General features: G+C 24.8%; 11 protein-coding genes across 11 annotated transcripts; 5 read left to right on the top strand and 6 right to left on the bottom strand.

Moving 5' to 3' along the window:
- Positions 1 to 67: 67 nt before the first annotated feature.
- Positions 68 to 1,873, bottom strand: DICPUDRAFT_96740 (uncharacterized protein; the record flags this gene model as incomplete). Its single annotated transcript, XM_003284468.1, has 3 exons — positions 68 to 1,112; positions 1,191 to 1,418; positions 1,799 to 1,873. The coding sequence occupies 3 exons, from the start codon at positions 1,871 to 1,873 to the stop codon at positions 126 to 128; spliced, it is 1,290 nt and encodes a 429-aa protein (XP_003284516.1). The 3' UTR covers positions 68 to 125.
- Positions 1,874 to 2,454: 581 nt separating this feature from the next.
- Positions 2,455 to 5,984, bottom strand: DICPUDRAFT_148331 (uncharacterized protein; the record flags this gene model as incomplete). The annotated part of the gene is made up of 2 exons (XM_003284467.1): positions 2,455 to 5,719; positions 5,974 to 5,984. The coding sequence occupies 2 exons, from the start codon at positions 5,982 to 5,984 to the stop codon at positions 2,455 to 2,457; spliced, it is 3,276 nt and encodes a 1,091-aa protein (XP_003284515.1).
- Positions 5,985 to 6,282: 298 nt separating this feature from the next.
- Positions 6,283 to 8,154, top strand: DICPUDRAFT_148330 (uncharacterized protein; the record flags this gene model as incomplete). Its single annotated transcript, XM_003284498.1, has 2 exons — positions 6,283 to 6,964; positions 6,995 to 8,154. The coding sequence occupies 2 exons, from the start codon at positions 6,283 to 6,285 to the stop codon at positions 8,152 to 8,154; spliced, it is 1,842 nt and encodes a 613-aa protein (XP_003284546.1).
- A 100-nt stretch (positions 8,155 to 8,254) lies between these two features.
- DICPUDRAFT_96739 (uncharacterized protein) lies at positions 8,255 to 11,063 on the bottom strand (the record flags this gene model as incomplete). The annotated part of the gene is made up of 2 exons (XM_003284466.1): positions 10,595 to 11,063; positions 8,255 to 10,495 (listed from the first exon to the last, which is right to left on the bottom strand). Exons 1-2 carry the CDS (start codon positions 10,991 to 10,993, stop codon positions 8,255 to 8,257), a joined length of 2,640 nt encoding a protein of 879 aa, XP_003284514.1. The 5' UTR covers positions 10,994 to 11,063.
- Positions 11,064 to 11,273: 210 nt separating this feature from the next.
- DICPUDRAFT_148328 (uncharacterized protein) lies at positions 11,274 to 12,690 on the top strand (the record flags this gene model as incomplete). The annotated part of the gene is made up of 3 exons (XM_003284497.1): positions 11,274 to 11,602; positions 11,688 to 12,005; positions 12,078 to 12,690. The coding sequence occupies 3 exons, from the start codon at positions 11,274 to 11,276 to the stop codon at positions 12,688 to 12,690; spliced, it is 1,260 nt and encodes a 419-aa protein (XP_003284545.1).
- Positions 12,691 to 12,897: 207 nt separating this feature from the next.
- DICPUDRAFT_75499 (uncharacterized protein) lies at positions 12,898 to 13,590 on the top strand (the record flags this gene model as incomplete). Its single annotated transcript, XM_003284496.1, has 1 exon — positions 12,898 to 13,590. One exon carries the CDS (start codon positions 12,898 to 12,900, stop codon positions 13,588 to 13,590), a length of 693 nt encoding a protein of 230 aa, XP_003284544.1.
- Positions 13,591 to 13,610: 20 nt separating this feature from the next.
- Positions 13,611 to 14,843, bottom strand: DICPUDRAFT_91335 (uncharacterized protein). Its single transcript, XM_003284465.1, has one exon. The coding sequence runs from the start codon at positions 14,685 to 14,687 to the stop codon at positions 13,647 to 13,649; it is 1,041 nt and encodes a 346-aa protein (XP_003284513.1). The 5' UTR covers positions 14,688 to 14,843; the 3' UTR covers positions 13,611 to 13,646.
- A 532-nt stretch (positions 14,844 to 15,375) lies between these two features.
- Positions 15,376 to 17,629, top strand: DICPUDRAFT_148325 (uncharacterized protein; the record flags this gene model as incomplete). The annotated part of the gene is made up of 2 exons (XM_003284495.1): positions 15,376 to 17,517; positions 17,618 to 17,629. 2 exons carry the CDS (start codon positions 15,376 to 15,378, stop codon positions 17,627 to 17,629), a joined length of 2,154 nt encoding a protein of 717 aa, XP_003284543.1.
- Positions 17,630 to 17,711: 82 nt separating this feature from the next.
- DICPUDRAFT_27751 (uncharacterized protein) lies at positions 17,712 to 18,308 on the bottom strand (the record flags this gene model as incomplete). Its single annotated transcript, XM_003284464.1, has 1 exon — positions 17,712 to 18,308. One exon carries the CDS (start codon positions 18,306 to 18,308, stop codon positions 17,712 to 17,714), a length of 597 nt encoding a protein of 198 aa, XP_003284512.1.
- An 808-nt stretch (positions 18,309 to 19,116) lies between these two features.
- DICPUDRAFT_86304 (uncharacterized protein) lies at positions 19,117 to 20,127 on the top strand (the record flags this gene model as incomplete). Its single annotated transcript, XM_003284494.1, has 4 exons — positions 19,117 to 19,267; positions 19,560 to 19,672; positions 19,764 to 19,870; positions 19,962 to 20,127. 4 exons carry the CDS (start codon positions 19,117 to 19,119, stop codon positions 20,125 to 20,127), a joined length of 537 nt encoding a protein of 178 aa, XP_003284542.1.
- Positions 20,128 to 20,500: 373 nt separating this feature from the next.
- DICPUDRAFT_75494 (uncharacterized protein) lies at positions 20,501 to 24,909 on the bottom strand (the record flags this gene model as incomplete). The annotated part of the gene is made up of 4 exons (XM_003284463.1): positions 20,501 to 20,626; positions 20,706 to 23,813; positions 23,892 to 23,952; positions 24,239 to 24,909. 4 exons carry the CDS (start codon positions 24,907 to 24,909, stop codon positions 20,501 to 20,503), a joined length of 3,966 nt encoding a protein of 1,321 aa, XP_003284511.1.
- Positions 24,910 to 27,069: the final 2,160 nt, after the last annotated feature.

Genomic DNA, 27,069 nt, shown 5'->3' with positions numbered 1-27,069 from the left:
TATTTTTTATTTTTTTTATTTATTTATATTTAACTATTATTACTTTTGTTATTTTTATATTGTTATTATCATTATTAAATAAATAATATATTATATATATATTTTTATTTTATTTTTGAAAAAAGTTAATTGTAATAGTCGTAACCTCTTTGATAATCAGCTTTGAATAAATCTAAGTAAATGGTAGCTAATTTTGGATCTTCCATTTTAATGTTAAAGTCTCTATTTGTTTTTCTCCATTCTGATGGGCTTTCATTGTATGATGGGAAAGTTTGGCTGCCATCTGGGAAATCAGTGTTACCCCAGTTACCAGTTGAAAGGTATACGACTTCGTCGTCGAGAATCCAGTACTTTTGATGTGAATAGGTGTACATGTTTTTAGCAGTCTTTCTAATGGTAATACCACTCTTGGAGAGATGTTTATAACATTCGGAGGCTGATTGCCAATCGGCATAGTCATAGATTTCATTTGATACAAGGATTGATAAGTCACCAGTATAGTTACCAATTAAATCACACCAGTCAGAGTTGGTGATTTGGTAAATGTAAACTTTTAATGAACTTGAAGCTTTGATATCGGCTGAAACTTGATCCCAAGCATTATCTGGTGAAGTGAAAACAGTAACTTTCATTTTATCACTAACGGTATTAACAGTGGTAACATATGAACCAGAGAATGATGGTGGTGATGGAATTTGAACAGAGATTTGTGTTTTATCGTTAATGATTTTCATATCACTTGAACTGTATGTAATAGTTGGCCAATCGATACCTAAATTCCAATCGTATTCGAAAACGGTATTGGTGAAGTCAGTTAATTGGGTATTACCGGTAACAATGACACCAGCCTCTCTGTTCTTCATGAATGAAGTTTGACTGTAGTTAATTGATGAAATAGATGATGAAGTGCCATCAACATTGCAATATTTACTGTGAAGGAATGTAAGGGTGGTGAAATATCTAACTTTGGCACCTGCTAATGCTAAAAAGCTAATTGGATCGATTTGGCCACTGGTACATGTTGAGTTTGGTGTATAATAATTATTTGTTAAAATTCTGACTTCAACACCTCTGTGAATTGCATTTAATAAAGCTTGGAAAATTGGGAAGGTCTATAGATAATTATAAAAAAATAAAAAAAATTAGTTTATTTTAATAAATGATATTTTATAAATTAGTTTTATAATTACTTCTTGGCTTCTTTGTTTGCTGACTGAGCAACCATAAACACCATTGTAAGAATCACTACAACCGACCCATGAATCCATACCTGGAATACCGATATCAATTGTTTGTTTAGCATTAATAATCATATTGGTTTCGGTTTGAATACTGGTATCTGGACTGAAGTATGTAGTTATAGAAGCTTTACCACTAATTGAAACTGGTTGGAATGGTGAGTTATAAGTTTGATTTTGCTATAAATTTATATAAATAATTAATATATTTATTATTATTATTTCTTTGGGCATTTTATTATTATTATTATTATTATTATTATTATTATTATTATTATTATTATTATTATTATTATTATTATTATTATTATATTATTGTTTTAAAATTATCTTTAAAAATAGTGCAGTTTTTTTATTTTCGAAAAATAAAAATAAAAATAAAAAATAAAAATTGCTCTATGTTTCGGTAATCTTATCTTGTTGGTGTGAATTATTTTTTTATTTTATTTTTTATTTTATTTTATTTTTTATTTCTAAAATATATTCTTTTCCTTTCTTTTCTTTTCTTTATTTTTTATCTATTCCCATTTCTTTATTCCACAGTATATAATGTAACTTACGAAATCACCTGAAGCATCTTGACTTCTTGCAACAGCAATAGCAAAAGCTAATAATAAAATTGATAAAAATCTCATTTTATTTATATATTACTATTTATTACAAAAATAATATTGTAATATACAAATTAATTTGTTATAATGTTATAAATATATAAAAAAAAATAAAGTATTGGCGATAAAAAAAGGGATTTTTTTAAAATTTTTTTTTTTTTTTTTTTATTTGAAATTTTATTTTATTTTTTTTAAATTTTTTTTTTTTTTTTCAATTTTGGGCTCAATGATATTTTTTTTTTTACCCGATAGGGATTGTAATAAAAAAAAAAAAAAAAAAAAAAAAAAGTAAAGAAAAAAAATTTTGTACAAGTATGTCAATATTTTCCGTTATTTATGGTTCACCATAAGATTTAAAATAATGGATTTAACACACTTTTTTAAAAAAAAAAAAAAAATCTTTTCCGACCAGGATAAAAAAATAAAAAAAAATAAAAAAAAATAAAAAAAAAAAAAGATAGGGATTCAATTATAAAGAAAAAAGATATTTAAAAAAATCATTAAATTATCTCTACATTGATAAATATATACAACTAAAATATAAATCTTTTATTTAATTTAAATTACAAAATAAAATTAACAATCATTTCTTTTTTTTTTATAATTTATTTTTTTCTAAAATTATTTGATTCGGGCGAACTGTTATCAGATTCGTTTGTACTTTGATCCGTTGAGGTATTTGTTTGTTGATTTATTTGAGTTTCGCAAGAGTCAATAAATTCTACTAAATTTTCACAGAGCAAAATTGATTCTATTAAAGAGTTGATATGATTATATTTTGAAATACGAAGTGTTGTAGCTTTTAAGAGATCAATTTCTTTTTCGGAACCTTTTAAGCTGATGTTCTCTGTAAATTTGTTGAACCAAGAATATATGAGTTTTAAAGTTTCTTTGATTAGGGTTGTACTTTGTTTTTGTTGTTCATTCTCTTCAAAGAGATTTAAATCCAATGCATTATTAAATATATCCGAAATTAACATTATACCTGCTTGGAATATTATATCTCTAAATAATGCTCCAATAAGTTTCTTGTAAATCATCACTGCTTTGGCCAGTAGTTTGACAATCTTTAACTTTAAGGATATTAGTTTTAAACATTGTTGACTATTTGATATTGGTAAACCTAAACATATAGCTGCCTTAACAAAGAACCCATTAACATCTTCTCCACCACCTGCTATCAATAAGGTTACAAGATCGGATTGCCCTAAAAATCTTTCAATAAATTCGATAAACAGGGTTTTTTGTTCGATTGTTGTGCTATTTGAAAACATCTGTACAATAATTGGTTGCTGTAATACACTATCAAATTTTTGTAATACTAAAATTGGATTATCAATTGAGAATATATTAGATTTTAGTTGATGCTGTTTTTGTTGATAAATTGGTTGTGGTGGTTGGGTTGATAAAATATTATCAATAACCAATATGAACAATGTCAATATATTATCTATAATTTTACTACTCTTATTATTACCAACTAAGTTTAAAATATTATTAAAATTTTCAATTAAATATTTTATAATTTGGGTATCTTCATGATGTGGTGAGTTTGATGATATATTTACATTATTTGATAGTGTTACAATTTCTATTTCCTTATTATCCTTTTCTTTTAATTTATTATTGTTATCATTATTATTATTATTATTATTGCTAATTATATTTGTTATGGGTGAAAGTGAAAATATTCTTGGATTTTGAACCAAGTTTGGAATTGGATACAAATTGGCAGTTTGGTTATTTGGTAGTGTTAGGTAGTGTGGTTTATTAGGTGTAGTTGATGGTAGGTTAGGGTTTTGATTAGGTTGTGTATTTATTGGTTGCTGTGAAATTAATGTTGATGTTATTTGTGATAAAGAGGATGACTGAAATTTTGTATTTGAAAGATCTGAAACGAAAAAATTTAAGCATTCATCACTGTTTATTAATAATGTTATTATTACATCTAATGCTTTTTCTATTGGTGGTACTGAGTTTAGTTTTAAAAATGGGAGCAACGATTTAAATAGACTGCAGCATGGTCTTTGTAACGATAATACATTTGAGATGTTTTGTGAAAGATCTTCACAAAATTGTGGTGGTAAAACTATTGATTGAAACATTGGTTCTAAATTAGATTTTGATCTTTGGGTTTGCGTTGCCCTTTGAGTATTATTAGATGGTGTGGGTACTAAGAATGGGGTTTTGTTATAAACTAAATCATTTGGATGGGATCTTTGATCGTTAATCATTTCAGGTTTTGGAAGTTTTTGTTGTGGGAGTGGCGGTGGTTGTTGGCTTTGTTTTTCTTGTGGTTGCTGTTGCTGTTGCTGTTGTTGAGGTTGCTGTTGAGGTTGAGGTTGAGGTTGAGGTTGGATTTGGGGTTGGGGCTTTGATTTTTGTTGTTTTGATGATGGGGTTTGTGAGGTTGCAGATGGTTTTATTTGTGGTGCAGAGATACCGCCACTATTTCCGCCTAAAAGTAATGGAGTTGGGTTTGGAAATAAACCATGATTACTTTGTATAAACGGTGAGTTAAAGTTTGAGGGGAGTAGATATATTATACTTGGAACAGAACCATTTTTAAAAGAAAATAACTGTAATATTTGTAATCTTTGCTCGTTCATCATTGCTTTTTTTTTAGTAATTGCATGTAATTCTTTATTGAATGTTGGTTTTGGTTTAAAAAATGGGTTTAGTATAGAGATATCATCCATGATTTCATCCAGTATAATCTTTTCTTTTTGAATATTGTTTTGGACATTTATTAATGACTCTGATTTTAATTTCTTGGCATTTTCAGATTGAATATCAATTTCGGCTTTTCTCTTTTCAAGCTTTTTCTCTTTCTCTCTTTCTGCTTCTTTTTCACGTTCTTTTTGTCTTTCTTTATCTCTTTCTAGTTCTCTGTGTCTTTCTCTTTCTCTTTCCAGTTCTCTTTCATGTTCTTTTTCTTTTTCCTTTTTTCGTTCCTGTTCTCTTTCTCTTTCGATTAAATTTTGTTTTTCTAATAGTTCTTTGTACTCCTTTTCTTTATTTACCAAACTTGCTTTTAATTGGTTTATTTGCAGTTCATATTTTTCAGCTAAATTATTATTGTTATTATTATTGTTAATATTGCTGTTATTACTATTGTTACTGTTATTATTATTACTACTATTTAAAATATTTAAATTGTTTTTATTATTATTACTTTGATTTTTAATATTTGATAAAGCTGGTTGTGGTGGGGGTTTAAAGGCTTCGAGAAAATCACTATCTGAGATAAAATTATCCATCATACAATCATTATCTTGGTCTGTAAATGGTACCACGTTTTGTTTTTGATACGTTGGTTGAGGTAATTGCTGATATGATTGGTTAAAAGATTGCTGTTTACTTGTTGGTGGGGTTTTATTAGTTTTGGGTGGTGGAAAGGTTGCTTTAATATTAGTCATTGGTTGTTGTGGCGCAGATGGGAATAAATTTTGTGATGTAATATGTGGTGATGTATTTTTTGATGGGGTTTGAATAAAAAAGTTTTGGTGAGAATCACCATCTAATTGATTTATGGGTGAGGAAAATTGATAGTTTTGCTGCGGAAGCTGTTGCGATATATCAGTAGGTTGTGGAAGCTGTAGTTGTTTAGGTTGTTGTAGTTGTTGTTGTTGTTGTATTGGTTGTATTGGTTGGGGTGATATTTTTGAAGGTAAACTGGGTTTTTGTAAAGGATTTTTATTTTGCCCAGGTTTTAAGATTGGATTGGTTATGGTTGGTATAGCTTTAGTTTTAAAAGAACTACCAATATTATTATTATATTGATTTATATTTGTATTTGTATTGTTGTTTCCAGTGTAGGCTCCTACTTTTTCTCTGCTGAGGTATTTGAGGTTGGGGTGGGATTTTTCCCTTATTTAATAAATTGGATTGTATGGGGTTATTAAAATTTTGTTGTGGTTGTCTATTATTGTTAAAACTATCAATTGATATCCTTTTTTAATTATTATAATAAGGATATAAAAGAGTTTATAATTTATGATATAGGTTGTTTATTATTAGAATTTAAATAAAATTTAAGAGGGTATTATAAAAAGAAAAGAGTTATATAAATTAATATGAAAATAATTAAAAAAAAAAAAAAATAAAAAAAAAAAAACACTTACTTATTTTGCATTTTAAATAGAATTCATTTTAGGTGCAGCTTTTTGGTGTATAATTTGTTTATTTGTAGATTGTGTTGAAGAATTTTAAATTTTCTTAGTAAAAAGAATCAATAAATGGAAAAAACAATTTTTTTTTAATTTTCATAAAAAATTTAAATTTTTTTTTTTTTTTTTTTTTAAATTATTTTAAAATAAAATAAATAAAAAATAATTAAATTAAAAATAATTAAATTCATTTTATTTTAATAATTAAAATATCCACAATGATAAAATAGTTATAACAATTCAAATAAATAAAACAAAGTAATCATGTCACTTAAATTATTTTTACATAATAAATTAACCTATGCAAATAATCAAATCCCTAATTCAAATATATCATTCAAAGAGTTATTTGTGGACAATATTAATATCAATAATATCAATAATATAGATAGTGATATAGATAATAATATAAATAATAGTATAGATAATAATGTTTTACTATCTTCTTTTGATGAATTATCATTAAATGAAGTAAATAACAATATTGAAATAAATCAAAATCAAATTAATAACAATAATGTCAAAAATATTATACTTTCAAGTTTTGTTTGCGATTGGAACTGGTTTTGGAACAATTTCAATTTACAGACTTTAAAAAAAAATAATGTCAATGTACAAATGGCTTTAAATTATAATTTAAAAACTGGGGACACAGAAACTTCATTATTAGAAAGTAATAATAACAATAATATTGACAACAATAATAATCTAAATAATAATGATAACGTGGCACAGGATTATAGATACACATTCGAAAAAGAATACATTAAAGATGAGACTAGTTCAATGTTGGTCACGATTAACAATGATAATGATAACAACAACAACAACAACAACAACAATAATAATAATAATAATAATAATAATAATAATAATAATAATAATAATAATAATAGTAACGATAGTCTATTTCAGTTTAATTTAATTTATCCCAAGTTAAAATCAGGTATAGTCCACTCCAAAATTATTTTAATAGAGTTTGAATCTTTTTTAAGAGTAGTTATATCCTCATCAAATCTTACCCAGTCTGATTGGGAATTATTGGGCCAAACAGTTTTTGTTGCAGATTTTAAAAGAATAAATAGCGATAGTAAAATAATTAAAGAGCTAAATAAAGATAGTTTTAAGGGAGAGTTATTGGATTTATTAGATGGCTTAGGGTTTTCTAACCCAAATAATAATATAAAGAATGATAACAATAATAACAACAACAACAATAATAATAATAATAACAATAATAATAATAATAACAATAATAATAATAATAACAATAATAATAATAATAATAATAATAATAATAATAATAATAATAATAGTAGAGGTATTAGAAGCTATTTAGATGATTTCGATTTTTCAATTTGTACAGATAATAATATTCATATAGTTTCAACAATACCTTCATTAAGCAATGATAATAGTAATCAACAAAATGGCTTTTTAAAATTAAAATCAGTTGTCCAAAATTATAATAGCAGCAATAACAACCCAGATGGAGTCTACAGTTTGACATACCAGAGCAGCGCAATTGGCAGTATTAGGAAAAATTGGTTTGAAAACTTTACGGATAACCTATTTCCAAATTTAGTAAGAACTGAAAAAAAAGTTAGTATTGTATTCCCAACACTAGATACAATTCAAACTCTTTCAAATAAAGATAAAAATTTAGCATTGGAGTCAATAACAATTAGATACCAAGATTTAACTGATTATCTCAAAAAGAAAAACCTGCTTTACGATTATTTTGAAGAAAGTGGTCATAATCAAGTCATACCATTACACTCAAAAATCATAATATTTTTAGAAGAAAACAAACCAAACAGTGGCTGGGTGTACCATGGTAGTCATAATTTTTCAGAAGGTTCTTGGGGTATGTTGTCTGGAAGTGGTATAAAAACTTTTAATTATGAAACTGGTGTTTGGTTCCCCACAGAAGTATTAAAGAAGTTTGAAAATCAATATGTACCGGTTCAAAGGTTTGACTACCCATGCAATGAAAGGACAAGATATGGATCAGATCAATTACCTTGGAAATTTAGAAATCATTCAAAATATTTTTATAATAAAGAGGAAGAACAAAATCAAGACCATACTCTATATTATCACTGGAGTTGTTTTAAAAAAGAAAACAACTTATAATAAACATTAATTACTATTATAAAAACCAAAAGATATAAAAATTTTTTTACTTTATATATGTAAAAAAAATCTTTTATAATTAATTTACAAATTTTTTATTTTAGTTTTGTCTACCGCTTAATTCCTGGGGTTGTAAATTATTTTGTTTTTGTTCCCAATAATTACTGAAAAAGTTATTTTGTTTTGGAGCAGTTGAATTAGAAAAGGTAACTGGATGTTTTCTTTTTTTCGGGTTTTGTTGATTGTATTGATCATTATAGTCATAGCCTACAGGCATACCTTGAGGATTTGTGTTTTTCATTTGTCTATCTCTTTCAGCTCTAAGTTCATCATCTTTCGCTTGTTTTTTACCCTTTGAAAATTGTTTCCATAAATCACCTGTATTTTGTGTTTGGTTTTGAGATTGTTGTTGTTGTAATAAATTTTGATACAAAAGACCTGCTTGGCTTTGAACCATTGGCTTGGTTGGTGTAGTTTTTGGTGTTGGTTGTTGCTGTTGAGGGTGTGATGGTGAATTTTGATTTTGGGGTTGTTGCTGTTGTTGTTGTTGTTGTTGATTTTGTTGTTGTTGATATGGTAAAATAACAGGTTGTAATGGTTGTTGAATGATTTGCATTTGTAAAACAATCTTTTCAATTACATTAAATATATCAGTATGATTTTGAGATATTTGACAGATTCTAAAGAAATTGTAAAGCTCTAACCATAGTTTACGATATAAATCCTTTCGAGCAGCTGCGGTTCCTTTTAGGTTTGGAAAGAGTATTGGATCATTGCTTTGAGTTAACGAATATAATGTATTGATGTTCTTTGTGAATTGATCTAAAAGTTCTGGTGAGAGTGTATCTTTTAATAATAACTTTTTAATTTGCATTAAAGACTTATTTAATTCTTCATGCTCTAAAGAGAACAATAGAGTCTCACCCTCGGTCCATGGGAAATATCTTGTGTATTTTTCAGCTATTTTTGATGCCACTATATTAATTTTAGGAATTAACGAAATTTCATCGATTATAGATTGACTATTTAATAAAGTTGTTGTTGATACAACAAGATCCGATAGACCAACATCAAAGAATGGATTTTGAAGTGCAATGTTTTGAAAGCTATTTGTTGATTGTTGCTCTGCCTCGCTGCCTGTTGGGCTACCATTGGTGCTGGTGCTAGACGATTTAAAATTATGATTTCTTGATAGTATCATCGAGTTATCAACCAATTCTTGAAATCCTCTAATTCTATAATGGACTGCTTCATTTGCATAATGCTCTAAAATTGGACCCAAGCCTTGTAGTTTGATTGGTCTATGTAAACAATGAAGATATACCTCACGCTCATGTAGCGTTAAAACATGAGTGTAAATATCTTCATTTGGAGGTGTTACAAGAAAAACTGATTTGCCAGAACAAAGGAATTTCATTAGACATGTACTTGGACTTGATGAAACGAGGAAAGGTGTTACTCTATGTGAACATGTTGTAGCCAAAACTTCTTGGTTTGTGTTCTTTTCATTTGTTTTCCATTTAACTATAATTTCATTCCTTGATCTAATTTCTAATGATGATATTTGACTATAGTATTTCTTATAAAACTCCTCTGAATCCCTGGGTATCTTTTGCATATTATCACCCCTACGAGGGAATATATGTTTATTGAATTTATTATTGGCAGAGCTACTGGTTGGATAAAGTAAAGCAACATCATATGACGATCTTGTGGACATTTCTTTCATTGGAATACCCTTTACCAAAACTGAAGAAAGATTGAATTGGAGGTATGCTAAATCCGAAATTGCATTAAACAATAAAGTGACATCAAATTCTTTTACAATACAATCCAAATGATCTGAATACTTTTTATATAAGAATCTTTGATTTTGCTGAATTTTATCTCTTTGTGGAGAGTTGGTAATTTTTAAAATAATTAATTCAAATTTCTTTTCATCCTCCTCTCCCTGTAAGGCCCTATTATATTTTGCAACTAGTTGATTAATTTCATGACCAATTTCAATGATTTTATTATTGGTTTTATATTTTAATAAATCTAATCCCTCTTGGCCGCCTTGTATAACTAGAATAATTATGTTTTTTTGTTTTTCAACTTTTTGCTCTTCCTGTAATGTTTTTAAATCTTTTTTAAATTTTGGTTGCTGTGTTGGTGGTGAGGTTTGTTGTGCTGGTGATTGAGGTGAATCTTGCTTTTGGGATGAACTATCTTTATAATGAGATAAAACCAAATCATCTAAATATTTAAAAAAATCAGAGTTTTGATAAGATGAATTATTTGAATCATTATTTCCTTCTAAAGTATCTTTAATATTAACTCTTGTAAAATTTTCAGCAATCTAAATAAATATTAATAAAAAAAAATTTATGAAATTAGAAATTAATTCATAAATTTAATAAATAGAGGTTTATATATAATATATATATGAAATACATACTAATTTTAAAGATTGTTGAGTTTGTTCTCTAGTATTAAATTGTGGTAAGCTTTGATATGTTGTGAATACTACAACGGATTTAGTTGAATAGAACAAGTCATAAACTATTCTACAATACTCTAAAACAGCTTCTACAATAAATGACTCTACAGATCGGCAAAGTGAATTTAATAAAGTTGTTAAAAATGCACTATTGTTTGTATTTAATGGAGGATTCTTTGGAGATATAGATGGACTATTGTTTTCTTTAACATCATCATACCAGCAAAACATTAAACAATCCACCAAAATTGAAATTTTATCGACATCTTTATATTTTTTAAAATTATAATAATTGGAGGCACTTTGAAAACTATTATTTAAATTACTATTGGTATTATTATTTATATTTGAATACATTATTTAAAGTATTGTTTAGTATTTATTTTACATATATAACTATATTGATTAAATATATTATATTTATTTTAAAAATGATTCATAAAAAAAATAAATAAATATTATTTTTAATTTCAAAAAAAAAAATAAAATAAAAAAAAATTTTAAATATAATTTTTTTTTTAATTTTTTAAATATTTAAAAAAAAAAAAAAAAAAAAAAAATTATTTATACGTTTTTTTTATTTTTGTTATTTGCATATATATAATGTACATTATAAAATAGAGAAATAATAGTTAAAATGGAAAATGAAAAAGAGTGGTTAGATATAGCACAAACATTTACCGAATTAACCCTACAGCATAGAAACGAAGAGGCCATTGTATTTATTGGTGATATTCTAAAGCAGATTCCACTTAGAGTTTATTTACTACCAAATATTATCACACTTTTACTTCAAAAAGATTCAGAACTATACAACAATGAATTAAAACCATTCTTTTTTTATATTGGTGTATTTTTATCAAAAACAACAACTTTAAAAGAAAGTGTTCATCAATTAATGTACTATTTATTTTCAAACGATTTATACGAAAGAAATTTTGCCGAATTATTAAAAAGATATGAAAAGTAAGTATTATATTTATTAAATAGCTATTATTTTCGTTTTCTATTTCGTTTTTGTTTACATTTACATTTTTATTTTTATTTTTAGATTTATAGTAGGAAAAGATGAAAGATCATTCCCATTATTAATGGTATTTGGTTCAGTTCTACACTATATAGATTGGGAACAACAATTAACACAATATAAAGAATCAGGATATAAAAACAGACAAACAGAAGAAAAATTGGATAGATTAGCAACAATGATTGAATATAAACTAAATTCCTCATTATCATTCTTTCCAAATTTAGAATTTATTATTAAACCACTATTGAAAACAATGATATATTTAAAAAGAACAGAGGAATGTTATTTATTGTTATTGGCTTTTATACATCAATATCCATTAAATCCATTTGGTTATACGTAAGTTTAGTATTATAATAAAATTTTAAAATTTTAAAATTACATTTATTAATCACAAATTTAATATATTAGGTTATTAGGCTCATTTTTAATTGAACACAAACCACACGACACCAAAAGAATAATATTTTGTTATAGAAATTTATTAAAGTTAGATCCAATTTCAAACCCAGCATTCACTGTTTTAACCCAGTACTATTATAATAATCGATGTGAAGAGTCAGTATTCTCAAAACCAACCGACACTACAATACCATTCAACGAAATTTTTAAATTGTATATAGATAGAATATCATATTTTTCAACAAATTTAGAAATTTGGAAACTATTTTATTATTTTTTAAAAGATCACTTTTCAAACTACCCCAATGTTTTGGAGCTATTAAATAAAAAAGAAAACAACAATAATAACAATGAAAATGACAACAACAACAATAGTAATGAAAATGAAGATACTCAAAATATTAAATTTCAATTTCAATTATTTTTAGAAAAGAATTTTAATGATTATCAAGATACCAACATTAGCCAAGCTTTGTTTAAATTTAAAACTGGCGTTTATTTCTTATTAACAAACTCGTTGGAATACACAAATCAAACCTTATCAAAAAAGAAAAACTTTCAACTTTCTTTAAATGTTTATGAGTTTTTAGAAAGCGAAATGAACAATTTAAAAAATAAATAAATAAATAAAGTGTACATAAAATAAAATTTTTTTATTTTTTAAAAAAACAAATAAAGTTTATAATTAGTTTTTTTGGTTGTTATTTACTAATATTTTCTTTTTTTTTTTTTCTTGTTTTTATTTCATAAAAAAAAAATAAAAAATAAAAAATATTAAAAATTAATATAAAAAATTTTTTTATTAAAATCAAATTAATGAACTGAACAAATGAAAAAAAACAAGGAAAAATCTTTGACAGACGGAGAAGAAACGGGTAAAGAAATTGCATTATTAAAATTAAAATTAAAAGAACTAAGAAGAGAATTAGAAACAGAATCGAACAACATAAAAATAAAATATCAAGAAATAGAAGAGATAGTCGACAAAAAAATAGAAGAAGCTAAAAAGGAGTATATTTTTGATTTAAAAAATATGGAAATTTCTTTTGAAAAACAACTCAGGGAAATGAAAGGATCAATAACACAGAAAATAGCTGATCCCACTAAAGGTTTTAAATTCCAGAAACTTTGTACTCAGGATGGTGCAGCAGATCTAATTGATTACTATGTTAAATTTTTATTATTTTCACATATTAGAAGCGATAGTAATGAAAACAATCAATTTTATGATTCTTCATGGAGTGACTTTAATTTCTTTTATCGTTCAGACCCATACACAGAACAAGTATCCAAAAATCAATTTAAACTTGATTTAGAAAGCCTTGTCAATCTTAAAAGGGAGAGAAATTCAAACAACCATACCATTTCAGTATTTGATGATATTAATGCAGAAAACCTCAAAGAAAGAATTAAATTTGTTAGAGAAAACAAAACCAACCTCGACCCTAAATATATCGAACCTGTAACTACTCTCTGTGACGTATGTGATAAAACACCATTCCCAAGAAAAAATAAAAAATAAAAAAAGTTTAACTAGTTTTTGTTGTTATTATTTACATTTTATTAACATTATTATTATTAAGCAAAAGGTTCTAATTTATTTCTAAAAAATAACATTTCTTTATAATAGTAAGCGGAAACTCTTCTTTCTGCAAAATATCTATTATTTAATTTGGTATATGCGGCTTTACATGAATCTGGAGTATCAAAATAAATGAATATTCTAACCTCCTCAGACGATGGAACACTTGCACTAAGAACTGGGTAAATTACTACACTATTAACTTTACCAAACTTTTTACATTCCTCCATCATTTCTTCTTCTAAACTTGGAACAACCTCTTTTTTGGTTGCAATATTCAATAAAAGTAAAATCTTTGTTGGAGTTTTTGAAAATTGCTCTGAATTGACTGATAAAGAAGATTGCTGTTGTTGTTGAGATGTTGATGACGATGATGATGATGATGAATGTTGCTGTTGTAATTCTTTTTGATATTGTAATCTTTGTTCCTCTTTGGTCTGTCTATCTCTTTCTAATTTTTCTCTTTCTTTTAAAACTTTTTCATAATCATTTGGGTGGAAAGGATCATATTCATTAATTATTTTATCTTCATCTTGATAATCACTTAATAATTCTGTCGCTGTATTAAATGCTGTACTAGATTGTTGTTGTAATATTAATTCCTGCTCATATCTTTGTTGATCAATATCACTATTATTATTATTGCTGCTACTACCACTCTTACTATTACTACTATTAATATTAGTTGAGGGTGTTATAGTTGATGTAGTTGAATGTGTTGGTGTATTTGATGGGGATACTGTTATATTTGATGATTTATTGGTTGTCGTTGTTGCTTTTTTTTGAGATTTATTTCTTAATGCCTGTGCTTGTAATAGCTTGGGTGGTATTCTAACACCGCTTGAAGGGGTCAGAGTAACACCATCACTTTTATTATTTACTTTGACGACTCCGCTATTATCGCCACCATTATTTTTACTATTACTATTACTATTTTTATTTTCTTGAGTATTTAATTTTGTTGATATATTATCATCTTTTTGTTCATCCTCGTGTATATCATCATATAGACCACCACCATAAAATGCTTTGCTCATTATTATTTATTTATTTAATTATTATTATTATTATTAATATTATTGTTTATAATTATTTTTCTTATTATATGATTATTTTAAATTGATTGATTGGTTGATTGGATATTTATGGAGCATGTATGTTCAATATTAAAAAAATCATATGGTCTGATTGTGATTCAATTTAAAAAATAATAAATTTTAAAAGAAAAAAATATAAAAAAATAAAAAAAAAAAATAAAAAAAATAATTTTTATTTTTTAAATATTTTTTTTTTTTTTAATATTTTTTTTTTTGAAAATTTCAACATATTGCATCATAGTCTTTTTTCTTTTATGTCGCTATCTGTTGTATATAATTATTTATTTATTTTTAGCAATAAAAAAGATTTTAACAATAATAATACCAACCATCTTTCAATGAAGGATTTGCCTCCACACCACTGTCTATACAATATTTTTTTATAATAAATTTTAAAAAAAAACCTTTCTTTTTTTTTTTCGCACAGTTTATTTATAATTTAAAATAATATCTTTTTTTTTTTTTTTTTTTTAAATATATATTTTAATATTTTCATATTTTTTTTTTTTTTCTTTTGTTTGTTTATATTTCACTCACAATAAAATGGTATATATAGTTAAAATAAAATAATATTCATATAAATCATAAATAATTTGCAAAATAATAATAGTTGTATAATAACAAAAAAATGAATGAAAAGATTTTTTTTAATAATTTTATATTAAAGAAATTATTTTCGAATTTCGATGTATTAAATTTAATACCGATGCAGTTTGTGTGTAAAAAATGGAATCAAATATCAAATTCAAATTCATTATGGCTGGACCATATTTGTAAACATTTATTGGCAGTGTATGACTTGGTGTGGTCTCCTATCGATGGTTTTTTGTATTCAACATGTGGAGAATATAGTAGTATGGCAGGAAATGGCAATGGCACCAATCTTGGAGCCAATGTTTATAAATTTAATTTAAAAAGATCACCATCAATACTCTCAATGGCAACTTCATCCATAAAATTAGAATATGACGCTGGAGATGAAGATTCAAAGTTTAATTTAGAAAACCTACCACCAAAATTTTATAAAAATATATTTATCAAGTTATTTTATCAATATTATTTCGCAATTATTATAGTGGATAAACACAGACAACTATTTTTAAAAAAACATCTACAACCAGCCTATGATACTATTATTGATATTTTAAATTCAATTAAAACTTCAACAAATAATAATAATAATAATAATAATATTAATTCTAATATTAATAATAAAATTTTACAAATTCAAAGAGTTATTAAAGAATTAGAAATAGTTTCATCTCCAATTTATTCCCAATTTAGTTTATATAAAACGAGCTTCAAACAAAGAGAGCTATACTTTAAATCAACACTACCAAAGAGTTCCAAAACAGTGGTTCAGTTTCTTTTGTTAAATAATATTAAAAATCAATTTAATGAAACCCAAGATTTCAATAACTACCATGTCTCAACAGAATTTTTCCTCTTTTGTCTATTTAATCAAGATCACCTAAAAAATAACAATACCAATAATGATAAAAACAATATTAATAATAATAAAATAAACTATAATAGTTACCCAGAATTTCAAAGTTTAAATATTTTTAATAGAAATAACAGCAATTATAAAAGCCAAAATGAAAATATAATAATATCATCATTAAAATCAGTTCAATTTAAAGTTGACATTTCAATAAACTTTAAATTTTGCAATCGTTCAGTAGTCCAAGTTTCATCCAGCTGCAAATTTAAATTTAATGACTATAGTAAAGTTGGTACCAATGAATGGAAAGAGCTATATAATTTTAAAGCATCGTTAGATGAAAATGGAAAGAATGGTGTTGTTATAGGAAGCTTAAATATATTTGAAGAAAATGAGGCGATTGATGATGATGATAACCCAAAACTGGACTATATTATATCACAGTATGAATCTCACGATGAATACTCGTCATTTCATTTCCCAGTAAATGCAAAGACTACAAAATCTATTTCAGAATATCTTCAAGTCAAGGGTTCAGAAATCATAAATACATTATCGGCAGTTTTAGATCATCGTAAATTTGAAATTCCAAAGCCAAAGAAAGATATACTTTTAAACTATCAACTAGCATCCAAACTATACAACAAAGAATTTTTTAATAGCTTTATTTTTACGAAATCAAACATTGGCTTTAATTTATTAAAACTAATATGCTATGGTGATGAAAATATAATATGCGAAGATAATAGGACCAATAGTGGCATCCATCAAATAAAGAAAATTTTAACCATTGATATTGGTTCAAAAAGCAAAAACAATATTGAGACCTTTTTCATTCATACGGATATTAGAAAACCAAACAATATTAGAAATAATAATAATAATAATAACATCAGTGAACTATATTTAACACTATCAGATTTTAGTTTAAAAAGACCACCAATTGTAATTTCAAATAACAAAAATGAAGGAAATACCCAATTAATTTTTCCAATAGATTTCATTCAGAATGATATCCTAAAATTTTTAAATCTGGACGAAATCATTGACGAAATTGTACCATTCGATGGGGACAGTTATAACAAAATAGAAAAAAATGACATTTTACTTTTGGTGTTAAAATTATTAATTAATGTTTGGAGATTGGATGATTTTATCAAAGTAGAATTTTTAAGAAATGACAATTCAAAATTTCAAATTTTATTCAATTATTCCAATATTAATAATAATGTAGAAATAAATATATCTAGTAATAATAATAATCTCAAAAGGTCACATCAAGATTATAATGATGATGATGATGGTTTTGAACTATCAAATATTTATGTAAAAGGAAATAAAAAAAAGAAATAGTTAAAAAAAACTAAAAGATTATTAAATTAGTTTATAAATTTAAATAATATTTTTATTTTTTTTATTTTTTTAGGTATATAATTAAAAAGATTGTTTTGTTTTGTTTTGTTTTGATTTAATTTTATTTTATTTTATTTTATTTTATTTGTTTTTTTTTTTGTTATTGTTTACATTTCATTAATGATATCAATACTAACATCATTATATTTTTCATAAATTTTTTCTTTACCATTTAAAACTTTAACACTACTGATTAATGAAGTTGAAATCTTGAAATCTTTAATACCATTACCAATTAAAACTTTTTTAACTAATTCTATGGATGCACAAAGTGTTCCACCTGTAGCCAAGATATCATCCATAATTAAAACGTGGAATTTCTTACCTGGTTTTGGAGTTATACCAGAAAGAATGTTTTCTTGTACTTCAAATTCGTCAGCACCATATTCCTTTTTGTATGATTCTCTATAGCATGGGCCTGGTAATTTACCTTTCTTTCTAATTAAAATGAATGGAAGCTTCATACTTTGAGCAAATGCAGTACCCAAAACAAAACCCCTAGCTTCTAAACAAACTATAAGATCGACATCGTTGAATCTATAACTATAGTAGTCGAGGACTTTATTGAATTTTTCGTGTGATAAAAATAACCCTGAGATATCTTGAAATCCAACACCTTTATTTGGCCAATCTGGGAAAAATTTCATTGATTTTCTAACAGCATCACATGCTTGATTTTGTAATTCTTGGTATGATTCTTGCATTTCTTTATCTATTTCACTCTGTGTTTTGGTCATTTTTGAATTGAATGTATAAAATTAATGAATAAAATTAATATTATTTATATAAAAAAAAAAAATTACAAAAAAATTAAAAAATTCAATTTTAAAAAAAAAACTAAAAAAAAAAAAAAAAAAAACTAAAAAACTAAAAAACAAAAAATAATAATAACTGATTGTTATATTATTTATTTCTTTTATGTAAATATAATAATAATAAAAATCTATAAAAAACAATATTTTCTTTTGTTTTTGGTTTTTTTTTTTAAAAACCAAAATATTATTATTTCTGGAAATATTGTTATTTTATTTTTTTAAAATAATAAAAATTATTTTACAAAGTATTATCTCTTACATTTATAATAATTATATATAGAATAAGCTATGAAAAAAAAAAAAGCCTGTTTTTGCAGAGCTTATAAAAAAATGTTTAGAATTTTTATTGAAAAAAAAAAATAAAAATAAAAAAAAAAAAAATTTAAAATAACACACATACACCAGTTATTAATTTTTATAAAAAAAAAAAAAGTAAATTTTTTAAAGGATGGTAACTATCTATAGATATTTGTCAAAAAGGTGTGCATGGGAAGAGTCTATGAGAGAATCGGAGTTAAGTGACATTTTTTTTTTTACAAAAAAAAAAAAAAAAGTTTTTTTTTTATTTTTTTTTATTTTTTTTTAAAAATAATTTCTTTTTTTTTTAATAATATAACACCATAGTTTTCTTTATAAAAATAAACATTTTTTTTAATCATTGTTTTACCAGATCTTTTATTTTTATTTTAAAAAGGAAATGAAAACAAAAAAAATATGTATAATTGGGGGTGAATCCACTTTCAAAACAACCCTTTCTAAAAATTTATCTAAATATTTTGATTGTTTGTGGTCTGAAGAATTTGCAAGGATTTATTTTAAAGATCGAGATTTTGACAGATATCCATTTTGTACGTTTAAACAAAAATAAAAAAATAAAAAAATATAAAAAATATAAAAAATAAAAAAATAAACAAGAAAAAATAATTTTAAAAACTATAAATTACCCACCTAAACAAGAAATACCTCTTTAATAAATTATTTTATGTTAATTTTATTTAATTAATATATTTTTTTTAATTAAAACAATAGTAAAAACAGTAATAATATTAACAATAAAAATATAAGATTTGCTTACGAATAATTTTTTTTTTTAAAAATTTTGTTTTTCAAAATCTCTTTTTTTGATACTCTTATTATTAGGTGATGAAGATTTTATTAACGTATGCAAGGGTCAAATAGAGATAGAAAACAATTGTCTTGAAAAAAAACCAAAATATCTAATATGTGATACCTGCCCTTTAATAACCTTAATTGTATTTTAATTTTTTTAATTTCTGTTTTTTTTTAATAATAATTATTAATTTTTTTTTTTATACAATTTCGAATTAATTTCGATGGTTACAGTGGAGTGACACATTAATTGGAAAATATTCAACGAAAATTCTAGAGTATGTCAATAAGTCAAATTATGATCTATATTTATTATTAGACTACAACACAAAATGGGTACAGTAAGTAAAAATAACTAAAAAATTAATAAAAAAAGTATTAAGTATTAAAAAAGTTTTTTTTTTTTTATTTTTTTTTATTTTAAAATTAAAGTGATGAACTTAGACTAATACCAGAAGAAAAAGAAAGAGAATTATTTCAATTGAAATTAATTGAAAAATGTAATGAGTTGTCAATTCACTATCATCACCTATTTGGAAGTTATGAAGAAAGAGAAAGGATGGCCATAGAAATTATTGAAAAAACATTTGTAAACTAAAATAAATTACTAAAAATAAATAATTAAATAAAAAAATAAAAAAAATAAAGTGAAAAAGACTAAAAACTATTTTTTAAACTAGTTTTTTACATGTTTTTTGGGTTTTTATATTTTACATTTTTTTTTGAAGATTTTCATTTTATGGAAATTGTTTTCAATTTTTTTATATAATTATTTTTTTTTGCTTTATAAAAAAAAAAAAAAATTATGCTATTGTTATTATTGTTATTGTTATTATTATTATAATTATTATTGTTATTATTATATCATATATTTAAATAAATTATTGGGTTGGTTGTTTGATTTTTAAAAATTTTTTAAAACTTTTTTTTTTTTTTGGTTATATAAAACTAATTCTAATTGATTGAGTAGTTTACAATGTATCTTCAATTGGTTTGAGTTGAAGATTTAAAAGTGGTGTCGAGTCTATATTATTTTCAAAATTAGCCATTACATCCATTTGATATTGGAATGACATATTTCCCTTAGAGTTATTAAGCTATAATAAATAAATAAATTTATTAGTATTAATTCATTATTATACTATTTAAAAACTTTGTTTAATATTATTGGCATACCTTTTCTCTTTCTCTTGCTTCTCTAGCAGCAGTTCTTTCAGCTTCAATTACCTTTCTAGCTTCTTCAGCATCTCTTTCTTCTTTTTCTTTTGCTAATTTTCTTTGTTCTTCATATTCAATTCTTCTCTTTTCCTCTTCTTTTCTGAGCTCCTCTTCTTTTTCCTCCCTTTCTTTTCTTAATATTTCTTCTTGAACAATTCTTTCTTTTTCTTTTTGTTTTAAGGTAATATTTCTATTTTTATAGTGATTCCATGTTGAGTCACTAACAGTGGCTGCTGTTGCATTGGTATTAGGAGATGCGGGCGAATTTATAGATGGGGAGTTTGGGAGACCTGGTGATGGTGGTGATAATGTGCTCGATGGAGGAGTCGATGATGATGAGGAAAATGAAACGTGGGTTGATGATGAAATTGGTGAAGATGAGTGTGGTTGATTACTATTACCAATATTATTAGTACTGCTTGTTAATGATGGTGTATTTGTTTCTTTATTATCAAAACTCCATGAGGCAACATTTGAGGCAACTGGAATAGCTGGTTTTTTTACAGTTTGAAGAATAGTTGGTGGCTTAATGATATCAATATTTAGGGTGGTTGATGGTTGTGATGGTGATGGTTGGGTAGTTGTATTTGTTGTATTAGTTGTTGTGGTTGTGGTAGTGGTTGTTGTTGTTGTGGATAATGAACCATTATTATTGTTATTATTATTAAAATTATTATTTTTATGTTTACGATCATCTTCACTATCACTAAAATCAGATTCAGAATAAGAACTACTGGAATCGGATGAACCACTATCACTGTCACTGCTGTCGCTGTCACTATCACTTGAAGCATCAGTTTCAGGGTCTTTTTCAGATATTGAGTTTGGATAATCCTTTCTGAGAGCCTCTTCGATATCATCAATAACAACATCCTCCTCTCTCTTTAGAGCATTAAGATTATTTGAACTACCAGATAATGTTGGAGTTGATAAAACAACTTTTCTACCTCTAGCTTTTGAAATTGGTTTTGAAACTTGTCTTTTACTGTGATGTGATGAACTACCACCTCTTGAATTCTTTTTCAAACGCTCAAGTTGTTTCTCGAGATTCTCAATCTCTCTTTGTTGATCGTGATTACTACCATGGCTATGGCTGCTGCTGTGACTATGACTTGATGAAGGAGCAGATGATGGCAAAGCGGATGGAGGTGGGAGTTCACCACTCTTGAATTGTTCTACAAATCTATTTAATCTTCTGAGAGTATCATCATCGAAATTATTTAAATCAATTTCAACCTCTTCGTTTGGATCATGATCTGGAAGTGAATTGGTATTATGTATAATTTGAAGAATCTTTGGTAAATATTCAACAGGTAATTGTGTAATCTCTGAACCCAATTTAGTTTTTTCCTCCATTGTAATTTCTGGGAGTTTCTTTCTATTGCTGCTGCTTCTGGATGATGAAGAACGACTTGATGATGTGGATGATCGTCTTTTTGATGATGAATGACTTGATGATGGAGAAGATGATGAAGGTTTTCTTCTTGAATCTTTATTTACATTTGAAACATTAACTTTATCTTGTGTTTCGTCAGATTCATCAGGCTCTTCAATAACTTGAGGGAATTTTTCTTCAAAGAGGTCTTCGAGAGTTTTAGCCATTATATGTACAAGATTTGCTGGTGGATTATAGGCTTTGGCATTACTAAATACTAATCGAACATCTTCAGCAAATTCATCAATAGTGTGATAAACACCACCAACTATTGAATTTTTGATTGTGCCAAAATCCATTGGACGTTTGATGAAGTTAAAGTAATCCAAAATACCCAAAGCATATGGGTCAACAGGAACGAGGAATGGTCCAGCTTGTGGGTGTTCCATAAGTTCATCTAAAAGATCAGAGCATCTCTTGAATACTGGTGATAATACAACATCCATTAAAATTCTTCTTCTGCCCTTTGAGGATCTTTGAGCTCTTTCACTTGTGCCACCAATTGGAATCCTTGGGAAAATTGGTGTAGTTGGTTGTATTGATTGCCTTGGTTTCTTTTGTGGTTTAGTTTTTGGTTCAGCAGTTGTGGTTTCACTTGATGATTCTATATTGTTTTCGATGCTATTATTATTATTACTATTATTATTTGATGGTGTTGAAGATGAACCTGCTGACTTTCTTTTTTTTGAAGACGAAGATTTATTAGCTGCTACTATAGTAATAGTTTCTTTTGATGTCTCGGATGGCTGTTCTTCTTCTTCTTTTGTTTCTTGAGTATCCTCCATTTCAATATCATCTTCATCATCGCTGTATAAACTTGAGTATTTTCTTTCTGTTGATGGTGGTGCCAAAGTGGTACTACTAGCTGTGGTTATGGTGGTTGTAGTTGATGTAGTTTTAGATTTACTCTTATTTGTATTTGTAGTGTTTATATTTGTAGTAGTATTTGTACTTGTATTTGTATCATTATTAACTGTATTATTTGTGCTATTATTTAAATTTATATTATTTGAGCTACTAATTAATCTTAATTGATCCTGTAACATTGAAATTGATTGTTGTAACTCTTGGATTGTTGCTGATTCGGTTGATGGTGAAGTAATAGTAACCTCTGGTGCCTCTGTTGTTGATGTCGATTTTCTTTTATGAGCTGCTGATTTTTTATTTGTGGTTGGTGTAGGTTGAGGAATAACAACTGGTGAAGGTGGAGTTGGTTTCTTTGAAACTATAGTAATAACTTTTGGTGATTTTGCAGCATCTTTTTTTGATATTGGAACTGTATTTATTTTTATTATATTAGTTGGTATTTTTTCGGTTAATTGTTCTTCTTTTGTATTTTGTGCTGCTGATTTTCTTGTTGATGATGCAAATATTAAATTTTCATTATAAACATTTATTCTTACTCTTTTTGGTGGCTCGTCAACCTTTGGTTCCTCTTTCTTTGGCTCTTCTATAATTGGTACATAAACCCATTTTTTACTTTTACTTGATAATTCTTTTGCTTGTTCTGGTGTTAACATAAATTCCTCTGAATCTTTTTTACTATCTATATTATTACTATTAACATTGCCATTATTTATATTATTTATATTATTACTGTTACTACTATTTGAAATATTATTATTTAAGTTCTATTGTAAAAAAATAAATAATTATAAATTAGTATTAATTTTTTTAACTATTTGATAAATAAACATAAATATACATACTCTGGTGCCTCTAGTTTTTCTTATTGATGTATTTGTTGAATCTAAATTTATGTCCATATCACTAAAATAATAAAAAAAAATAAATAAATATTTGATCCTAAAAAAATTAAATTCAGAAAAAATAAAAAATAAAAAAATAAAAGTAATAAAAAAAAAAGCGCGAATAATTTTAAACTTGTAAGTTTTGAGTTGATTTATCTATTTATTTCTTTATTTATTTTATTTTATTTTTTTAAAAAAAGGAACTTGATAATATTTGCTAATTTTTTTATTACTTGTAAAGAAAAAGAAAAAAAAAAAAAAAAGGATTATAAAAAAAATAAAAATAAATGATAAATTATACATACCCTTGGAGAACAGAAAGTGAGCTACGTTTTCTTCTAGGTGCTGATTTATTATCCTTTTTGTTATTTTTATTTATTTTGGACTCTTCCTCAACCTCCTCTATATTATTATTATTATTATTATCATTATTATTATTATCATCATTATTTATACTATTATCTATATTATTATCTTTATTACTATTACTATTATTATTGTTTTCATTATTTTCATTATTTTCATTATTTTTATTATCGTTTATTATTGTGTCATCATCGCTATTTTTATTATTAATTATGGAAATTTTGGTGGTTGATTCCTCACTTGTTTCGAAGGTTTTTGATTGTTTATTTATCTCGAAGGTTGTTGTTGTATAAAAAGTTTCGTTATCAGAGTCTGTATTAGTACTGTTTTTATCTATATCGGTGAATGTGACATCAGTTGATTCGCTACTATTATTGCTATTATTATCATTATTACTATTGTTTATTACTCTTTCTAATTGCTCTACTTTTTCAACAATATTTTTACTGTTACCACTTCCTGTATTACTATTATTTATATCATTATTATCTAAAGCTGTTGTTGCTGCATTTACATTATCGGTTGTTGTTCGTATTGTATCTTCTGTATTTGTCGTTGTGGTTGTTTCAAAACTAGTTTTTTCTTCGACCACTGTATCTTGCTCTAACATTTTATTATATATTATTTTTATAAAATTTTATATATTATTATTATAATATAAAATAGTGCTTTTTAAAATTTTGCTACTATTATAAAACTGTTATAATATTTTTTTCTCTATTAATATTATTGTTATTAAAAATTTATTTGTAATATTAATTTTATTATTTTATTGTATATTTATTTATATATTATTTATATATTTATTTGAAAAATGAAAAAAAAATTAAAAAAATAATTTTTTTTTTTTTAAATTTATAGATTTAAGATTCTTTTGGCTGTTAAATAATAATTAAAAAAATAAAATTATTTAATTTAAAATAATTAATTTTATTTTTATTTTTTAAAATAAAATTTGAATTAATAAAATATTTTATTTTATTTAAATTTATAAAAAAAAAAAATAAAAAAAAAATAAAAAAAAAATAAAAAAAAAAAAATAGATATACAAATAAATTTATAAAAAACAAATAAATACAAAACTATAGTAATACACAACGAAATAAAAATTATTTATGTAAAGGAGTTGATTAATGCAATGTGAATGTGGTTTTTTAATTAAAAAAAAAAAGCATATTATTCACAATACACACCCTCTCTCTTTTTGCATTTTCTTTTTTTTTCAATTATTGGATTAAAAAAATTTTATATGGGATAAGATTTTTATGGGTAACCCCAATAACCCCCCGGGCCCAAAAATAATGTGAAAAAATCCCCCCCCCTTTCACCCAAAAAACGTTAATAATAACAGTAAAAAAAAAAAATTTTTTTTTAAAAAAAAAAAAAAAAATAAATAAATAATTTTGAAAAAAATAAATAGAAAAATAAAAAAAAAAAATTTAAATAAAAAATTGAAAAAAATTAAAAAAAAAAAAAAAAAAAAAAATTTTAAAAAAACATTATTCAAAAAAAACTAAAAAAATCAAAATTTTTTTCTTTTTATTTTATTTTTTATTATTATTATTATTTTAATTTTTTAATTTTTTTTTTTTTATTTTTTTTTTTTTTTTTACCGCTCTCGGGTGCCTAACCGCTAAATGTTTTTTCTCGCATAGAAGCAAGCATCATACAATTTAAATATACCAACTCTGCATTAAAAAATTATGTATGTTGGAAAAAAAATTTTAAAAAAATTTAAAAAAAAATAAAAATTAGTAACACATAATAATTTTTTGTATACTATTATGGATAACCACTACAACCACCACACTATATAAATTTAAAATAATGAAATTTTTTTTTTTTTTTTGAGAAATAATTTGTATATATATTATCTCTACAACCACAACACTAAAAATACTAAATATAATATTATTTGTTATATTATTTTATTATTATTATTTTTAAAATTTAACAAGCCAAATATAAAACATTGTCATTATTATAATTATTACTATTTTCCCCAAAATAATTTTAAAAAATTTTTTTATTAAATTTAATTTTATATACCATATAAATGGGAAAAAAAGTAATAATAATAATAGTTAAAACATTTATATCTAACTGGTTGAATTTATTATTGGTGAGTGTGTGTATGTGTGTATATCTGAGTATTTTGTTATTCTAGGTTGGGTTAATGTGACAAATATTTGTATATAAATAATTTTTTTTTTTTTTTATGAGTCAATGTGGTGTTATTATTATTATTATTATTATTATTATTATTATTATTATTATTATTATTATTATTATTATTATTATTATTCATATTATTATTATTATTATTATTATTTATTTATTATAATCAAGCCTAATTATAGTTGGCCTGTTATCTTAACATGTCTGTGATGCCCTTATTTCCTTGGGCCGCACGCGCTGTTCTCTGTTTATTGCAAAAACGTTCCTGGTCTGGTTTTTTGGATAATAAAGTGAATTTGCTGCGACACTGGTACTGATCTTTGTAATTATTGATCATCAACTAGGAATTCCTTTATAGCAGAAGTCTTTACTTGTATGCTGAAAGTGTCCCTGCCCTTTGTACACACCGCCCGTCGCTCCTACCGATCGAATGATACGGAAAAGTTAACGGATAGGTTTTTTGTGGCACACTATGAAAATTAGAGTTATTTAAATCTCATTGTTTAGAGGGAAGGAGATGTCGTAACAAGGTATCCGTAGGTGAACCTGCGGATGGATCATTTTTATCTATTAAGATTATTAATCATTGATA

The sequence above is a fragment of the Dictyostelium purpureum genome (genome assembly GCF_000190715.1).
Source record: "Dictyostelium purpureum unplaced genomic scaffold DICPUscaffold_26, whole genome shotgun sequence".
NCBI lineage: Eukaryota > Evosea > Eumycetozoa > Dictyosteliales > Dictyosteliaceae > Dictyostelium > Dictyostelium purpureum.
This window is presented reverse-complemented; position numbering and strand designations above follow the sequence as displayed.

Bases quoted from the DNA above. Each gene is read 5' to 3' on its own strand.
- DICPUDRAFT_91335 (XM_003284465.1), bottom strand. From the start codon at position 14,687: ATGAGCAAAGCATTTTATGGTGGTGGTCTATATGATGATATACACGAG.